The sequence below is a fragment of the Microplitis demolitor genome, chromosome 4 (genome assembly GCF_026212275.2).
Source record: "Microplitis demolitor isolate Queensland-Clemson2020A chromosome 4, iyMicDemo2.1a, whole genome shotgun sequence".
Taxonomy (NCBI): Eukaryota; Metazoa; Arthropoda; class Insecta; order Hymenoptera; family Braconidae; genus Microplitis; species Microplitis demolitor.
Genome location: NC_068548.1, coordinates 13,176,859 through 13,184,139, shown reverse-complemented (window position 1 = coordinate 13,184,139; position 7,281 = coordinate 13,176,859). Strand labels below are relative to the sequence as shown.

The 7,281-nt window shown below is 36.1% G+C and overlaps 1 protein-coding gene across 1 annotated transcript; it reads right to left on the bottom strand.

The window, feature by feature from the left end:
- Nucleotides 1-285: 285 nt before the first annotated feature.
- LOC128667540 (bromodomain-containing protein DDB_G0280777-like) lies at nucleotides 286-4,241 on the bottom strand (the record flags this gene model as incomplete). Its single annotated transcript, XM_053737912.1, has 2 exons — nucleotides 286-705; nucleotides 4,062-4,241. Coding segments are annotated over 2 exons (600 nt in total), but the record flags the coding sequence as incomplete, so codon positions are not given.
- Nucleotides 4,242-7,281: the final 3,040 nt, after the last annotated feature.

Below are 7,281 nucleotides of genomic sequence, written 5' to 3'. Positions count from 1 at the left end.
TACCATAATTATAAATAAATTTATTCGTGATTGGTGTGAAGCAGTTAATGGGCATTGTAGTGGAAAAAGCGATCACTTGAAAAATACCAATTTTATGTTCCATAAAGCATGGAAAAAGCACCAAAAAACAAAAAAAAGCTCTCTGAGAGGTAGAGGATGATTAATTTGTCAGATTTGTGATTATTTAAATCGGAAAAAACTTTTAGACGGATTACAATACGTAATGGAGCAAACAAATAATAATTGATCAATTCATTGTTGTTGTTGTTGTTGTTGTTGTTGTTGTTGTTGTTGTTGTTGTTGTTGTTGTTGTTGTTGTTGTTGTTGTTGTTGTTGTTGTTGTTGTTGTTGTTGTTGTTGTTGTTGTTGTTGTTGTTGTTGTTGTTGTTGTTGTTGTTGTTGTTGTTGTTGTTGTTGTTGTTGTTGTTGTTGTTGTTGTTGTTGTTGTTGTTGTTGTTGTTGTTGTTGTTGTTGTTGTTGTTGTTGTTGTTGTTGTTGTTGTTGTTGTTGTTGTTGTTGTTGTTGTTGTTGTTGTTGTTGTTGTTGTTGTTGTTGTTGTTGTTGTTGTTGTTGTTGTTGTTGTTGTTGTTGTTGTTGTTGTTGTTGTTGTTGTTGTTGTTGTTGTTGTTGTTGTTGTTGTTGTTGTTGTTGTTGTTGTTGTTGTTGTTGTTGTTGTTGTTGTTGTTGTTGTTGTTGTTGTTGTTGTTGTTGTTGTTGTTGTTGTTGTTGTTGTTGTTGTTGTTGTTGTTGTTGTTGTTGTTGTTGTTGTTGTTGTTGTTGTTGTTGTTGTTGTTGTTGTTGTTGTTGTTGTTGTTGTTGTTGTTGTTGTTGTTGTTGTTGTTGTTGTTGTTGTTGTTGTTGTTGTTGTTGTTGTTGTTGTTGTTGTTGTTGTTGTTGTTGTTGTTGTTGTTGTTGTTGTTGTTGTTGTTGTTGTTGTTGTTGTTGTTGTTGTTGTTGTTGTTGTTGTTGTTGTTGTTGTTGTTGTTGTTGTTGTTGTTGTTGTTGTTGTTGTTGTTGTTGTTGTTGTTGTTGTTGTTGTTGTTGTTGTTGTTGTTGTTGTTGTTGTTGTTGTTGTTGTTGTTGTTGTTGTTGTTGTTGTTGTTGTTGTTGTTGTTGTTGTTGTTGTTGTTGTTGTTGTTGTTGTTGTTGTTGTTGTTGTTGTTGTTGTTGTTGTTGTTGTTGTTGTTGTTGTTGTTGTTGTTGTTGTTGTTGTTGTTGTTGTTGTTGTTGTTGTTGTTGTTGTTGTTGTTGTTGTTGTTGTTGTTGTTGTTGTTGTTGTTGTTGTTGTTGTTGTTGTTGTTGTTGTTGTTGTTGTTGTTGTTGTTGTTGTTGTTGTTGTTGTTGTTGTTGTTGTTGTTGTTGTTGTTGTTGTTGTTGTTGTTGTTGTTGTTGTTGTTGTTGTTGTTGTTGTTGTTGTTGTTGTTGTTGTTGTTGTTGTTGTTGTTGTTGTTGTTGTTGTTGTTGTTGTTGTTGTTGTTGTTGTTGTTGTTGTTGTTGTTGTTGTTGTTGTTGTTGTTGTTGTTGTTGTTGTTGTTGTTGTTGTTGTTGTTGTTGTTGTTGTTGTTGTTGTTGTTGTTGTTGTTGTTGTTGTTGTTGTTGTTGTTGTTGTTGTTGTTGTTGTTGTTGTTGTTGTTGTTGTTGTTGTTGTTGTTGTTGTTGTTGTTGTTGTTGTTGTTGTTGTTGTTGTTGTTGTTGTTGTTGTTGTTGTTGTTGTTGTTGTTGTTGTTGTTGTTGTTGTTGTTGTTGTTGTTGTTGTTGTTGTTGTTGTTGTTGTTGTTGTTGTTGTTGTTGTTGTTGTTGTTGTTGTTGTTGTTGTTGTTGTTGTTGTTGTTGTTGTTGTTGTTGTTGTTGTTGTTGTTGTTGTTGTTGTTGTTGTTGTTGTTGTTGTTGTTGTTGTTGTTGTTGTTGTTGTTGTTGTTGTTGTTGTTGTTGTTGTTGTTGTTGTTGTTGTTGTTGTTGTTGTTGTTGTTGTTGTTGTTGTTGTTGTTGTTGTTGTTGTTGTTGTTGTTGTTGTTGTTGTTGTTGTTGTTGTTGTTGTTGTTGTTGTTGTTGTTGTTGTTGTTGTTGTTGTTGTTGTTGTTGTTGTTGTTGTTGTTGTTGTTGTTGTTGTTGTTGTTGTTGTTGTTGTTGTTGTTGTTGTTGTTGTTGTTGTTGTTGTTGTTGTTGTTGTTGTTGTTGTTGTTGTTGTTGTTGTTGTTGTTGTTGTTGTTGTTGTTGTTGTTGTTGTTGTTGTTGTTGTTGTTGTTGTTGTTGTTGTTGTTGTTGTTGTTGTTGTTGTTGTTGTTGTTGTTGTTGTTGTTGTTGTTGTTGTTGTTGTTGTTGTTGTTGTTGTTGTTGTTGTTGTTGTTGTTGTTGTTGTTGTTGTTGTTGTTGTTGTTGTTGTTGTTGTTGTTGTTGTTGTTGTTGTTGTTGTTGTTGTTGTTGTTGTTGTTGTTGTTGTTGTTGTTGTTGTTGTTGTTGTTGTTGTTGTTGTTGTTGTTGTTGTTGTTGTTGTTGTTGTTGTTGTTGTTGTTGTTGTTGTTGTTGTTGTTGTTGTTGTTGTTGTTGTTGTTGTTGTTGTTGTTGTTGTTGTTGTTGTTGTTGTTGTTGTTGTTGTTGTTGTTGTTGTTGTTGTTGTTGTTGTTGTTGTTGTTGTTGTTGTTGTTGTTGTTGTTGTTGTTGTTGTTGTTGTTGTTGTTGTTGTTGTTGTTGTTGTTGTTGTTGTTGTTGTTGTTGTTGTTGTTGTTGTTGTTGTTGTTGTTGTTGTTGTTGTTGTTGTTGTTGTTGTTGTTGTTGTTGTTGTTGTTGTTGTTGTTGTTGTTGTTGTTGTTGTTGTTGTTGTTGTTGTTGTTGTTGTTGTTGTTGTTGTTGTTGTTGTTGTTGTTGTTGTTGTTGTTGTTGTTGTTGTTGTTGTTGTTGTTGTTGTTGTTGTTGTTGTTGTTGTTGTTGTTGTTGTTGTTGTTGTTGTTGTTGTTGTTGTTGTTGTTGTTGTTGTTGTTGTTGTTGTTGTTGTTGTTGTTGTTGTTGTTGTTGTTGTTGTTGTTGTTGTTGTTGTTGTTGTTGTTGTTGTTGTTGTTGTTGTTGTTGTTGTTGTTGTTGTTGTTGTTGTTGTTGTTGTTGTTGTTGTTGTTGTTGTTGTTGTTGTTGTTGTTGTTGTTGTTGTTGTTGTTGTTGTTGTTGTTGTTGTTGTTGTTGTTGTTGTTGTTGTTGTTGTTGTTGTTGTTGTTGTTGTTGTTGTTGTTGTTGTTGTTGTTGTTGTTGTTGTTGTTGTTGTTGTTGTTGTTGTTGTTGTTGTTGTTGTTGTTGTTGTTGTTGTTGTTGTTGTTGTTGTTGTTGTTGTTGTTGTTGTTGTTGTTGTTGTTGTTGTTGTTGTTGTTGTTGTTGTTGTTGTTGTTGTTGTTGTTGTTGTTGTTGTTGTTGTTGTTGTTGTTGTTGTTGTTGTTGTTGTTGTTGTTGTTGTTGTTGTTGTTGTTGTTGTTGTTGTTGTTGTTGTTGTTGTTGTTGTTGTTGTTGTTGTTGTTGTTGTTGTTGTTGTTGTTGTTGTTGTTGTTGTTGTTGTTGTTGTTGTTGTTGTTGTTGTTGTTGTTGTTGTTGTTGTTGTTGTTGTTGTTGTTGTTGTTGTTGTTGTTGTTGTTGTTGTTGTTGTTGTTGTTGTTGTTGTTGTTGTTGTTGTTGTTGTTGTTGTTGTTGTTGTTGTTGTTGTTGTTGTTGTTGTTGTTGTTGTTGTTGTTGTTGTTGTTGTTGTTGTTGTTGTTGTTGTTGTTGTTGTTGTTGTTGTTGTTGTTGTTGTTGTTGTTGTTGTTGTTGTTGTTGTTGTTGTTGTTGTTGTTGTTGTTGTTGTTGTTGTTGTTGTTGTTGTTGTTGTTGTTGTTGTTGTTGTTGTTGTTGTTGTTGTTGTTGTTGTTGTTGTTGTTGTTGTTGTTGTTGTTGTTGTTGTTGTTGTTGTTGTTGTTGTTGTTGTTGTTGTTGTTGTTGTTGTTGTTGTTGTTGTTGTTGTTGTTGTTGTTGTTGTTGTTGTTGTTGTTGTTGTTGTTGTTGTTGTTGTTGTTGTTGTTGTTGTTGTTGTTGTTGTTGTTGTTGTTGTTGTTGTTGTTGTTGTTGTTGTTGTTGTTGTTGTTGTTGTTGTTGTTGTTGTTGTTGTTGTTGTTGTTGTTGTTGTTGTTGTTGTTGTTGTTGTTGTTGTTGTTGTTGTTGTTGTTGTTGTTGTTGTTGTTGTTGTTGTTGTTGTTGTTGTTGTTGTTGTTGTTGTTGTTGTTGTTGTTGTTGTTGTTGTTGTTGTTGTTGTTGTTGTTGTTGTTGTTGTTTATTTCTTCTGTAGTTAAGCGCAGGGGGCTATCCCCGGTAGTCTGACTCTACCGAAGGCCTCACGTGAGTGCCAAATCGTTACTGCTGCGATGCTTCATCAACAAGATGATCAGCATGCGCAGCAGGTCAAGTTTCGTTGCCTAAGTAGACGGAGTGATCCGAGAATGACAGCCTTTAGCATTCACGATGCCAAAAACTCAACTTGCGGAGAACAAATTGGGATTCTAGCCAATGCAGACACAAAAGACTGTTTCATCCCTCCTAGGACGCCAATAATGAGTACGACAAGCTTGACACGGTAGCCTGGGTAAAGCTTGCTAATTTCAAATCGGAGATCCTGATATATCTCTTGTTTGTGCTCTTCTTTAACTGTAATGTTACATTCAGCAGGGGCTAAAAACTCAATAACATAAATGTTACGAGCAGTTTTATCGAAGAGCACAATATCAGTTTTATTATGGTCTATTTTCTGCGTTGTTGCGAATAGCACGTTCCAATAAATACTTGTTGTTGTTGTTGTTGTTGTTGTTGTTGTTGTTGTTGTTGTTGTTGTTGTTGTTGTTGTTGTTGTTGTTGTTGTTGTTGTTGTTGTTGTTGTTGTTGTTGTTGTTGTTGTTGTTGTTGTTGTTGTTGTTGTTGTTGTTGTTGTTGTTGTTGTTGTTGTTGTTGTTGTTGTTGTTGTTGTTGTTGTTGTTGTTTATTTCTTCTGTAGTTAAGCGCAGGGGGCTATCCCCGGTAGTCTGACTCTACCGAAGGCCTCACGTGAGTGCCAAATCGTTACTGCTGCGATGCTTCATCAACAAGATGATCAGCATGCGCAGCAGGTCAAGTTTCGTTGCCTAAGTAGACGGAGTGATCCGAGAATGACAGCCTTTAGCATTCACGATGCCAAAAACTCAACTTGCGGAGAACAAATTGGGATTCTAGCCAATGCAGACACAAAAGACTGTTTCATCCCTCCTAGGACGCCAATAATGAGTACGACAAGCTTGACACGGTAGCCTGGGTAAAGCTTGCTAATTTCAAATCGGAGATCCTGATATATCTCTTGTTTGTGCTCTTCTTTAACTGTAATGTTACATTCAGCAGGGGCTAAAAACTCAATAACATAAATGTTACGAGCAGTTTTATCGAAGAGCACAATATCAGTTTTATTATGGTCTATTTTCTGCGTTGTTGCGAATAGCACGTTCCAATAAATACGGCAACTGTCATTCTCAACAACTTGCGGAATATCTCCTGGCAGGTAAGGCAGCACTGGTGTTTTATCGATACCGTGCGTGTGTCTAAGGTGGTAATAAAGTACTCTCAGAGCAGCATTATGACGCTAGACGTATGCACTTCTTGCCAGCACAGGACATGCTGACAAAAGGTGCAGAAGCGTCTCAGGCGTCTCAGGATGTTGCTTACACACCCTTTACAGCGTGTCGGGTAGCTGCATTTGGAGCACTTTCGCACGGTATTCGAGAGTGTTAATAACACCATCTTGGCAGGCAAAAATATATCCTTCGGTCTCGGACATCAGACCAGTTAACTTAAAGAAGGAAAACGTCAGCTGCTCGGACAAGCCATGTTCACGCACGTGTTTAAAGAACACGCTGTGCATGGACTTCTCCAGGTGAGTGCTGAGCAGTTTTTGTTGCTCAGCATTGCTGATGACCCTCTTAAATTCTTCCTTAGGGAGGTCAATAAGAGGGTTTACTCTTCCAAGACCGAGGGATTTTGCTGCGTACATTGCTGCCTTATATAAAAATGCTCCCTTTTGCCCATTTTCATGACTATGAAAAATTTGCACAAGGAAGTCATCTTCATCTGCTGTGAAATTGACAATCTCGTATATTATACCCAAAATCAAAAGATCGTGTAGACACTCCAAGCTCTGTAGACCTCTCCCTCCGATGTACTGGGAAAGGTATAATCTGGTAACAGGATTTAGGGTGCATGCTCCGATTCATATTCATGACTTTGCGTGTCTTGACATTGAGGTCTCTGAGCTCTTTTCGGGCCCATTTAAGGACACCGAAAGAGTTCAGGAGATCCAGGATAGCAAGCATGTTTGTAGCAGAGACTTCGTTTTTCCCGGAAAGTTCTGATGACCAAATTTTCCGAAGTTTCCGCACATACTCACTGCAGAGAGTCGTTTCGATTTTCGAGACGTCCTGCATAGGACTCCCGTCAATCCCTAGATATTTGTACGACTCTCCGGCGTCAAGATGGTCAATGACGCTCCCATCTACTAACTCGATATCTTTACGCACATCAGAACACTTACCCTTCACCAGATTAACGACCGCGCACTTGTCCAACCCAAAAGCCATGCCAACATCCCGGGTATACTCCCTTACGATATTCAAGGTTGTCTGAAGGTGTTCCCTCATCAGGAGCATATACCTTCAGATCATCCATGTAGAGTAAGTGGGAGCTCCATCACACTGGAACTCATACATCAACAGGCATAATCAGGTCTGATAATTTTTTCCTGGGTATGTATAGTCGTGCATAAGTTAATATATGATTGGATCTGATCAGACATGACTGATATAAAGTTATATGTAGTTATATATATGTATATATATATATATATATATATATATATATATATATATTACATTACATAATATGACAATTTTTTAATATCAATGTTATAATATTTTTATTTGCTCAACTATCAAACAAACTCAAATCCCCAATACTTAAAAAATGTTCAAATGTTTCGGCAAAAATTTACAAGTATTAATCAATATCGATTTATCTACGAATATTTTTAAGTTTATAGATAAATAGATTTGATTATATGTATCTAATGAATTCTATTGTAATTTATGTACAAAACCAAATTCATCATTAGGCGCATTATTTACCTAGGATATGTATCAATTTCATTATTTGAGTTAAGTAATACCATAAATTTTTCTTTATTGTAAGTTCATAACAGACTACAATCTAACGATTACCAAAGGTAAGCAGCATCGGCGTAGGACATTATTCGGACGGGTG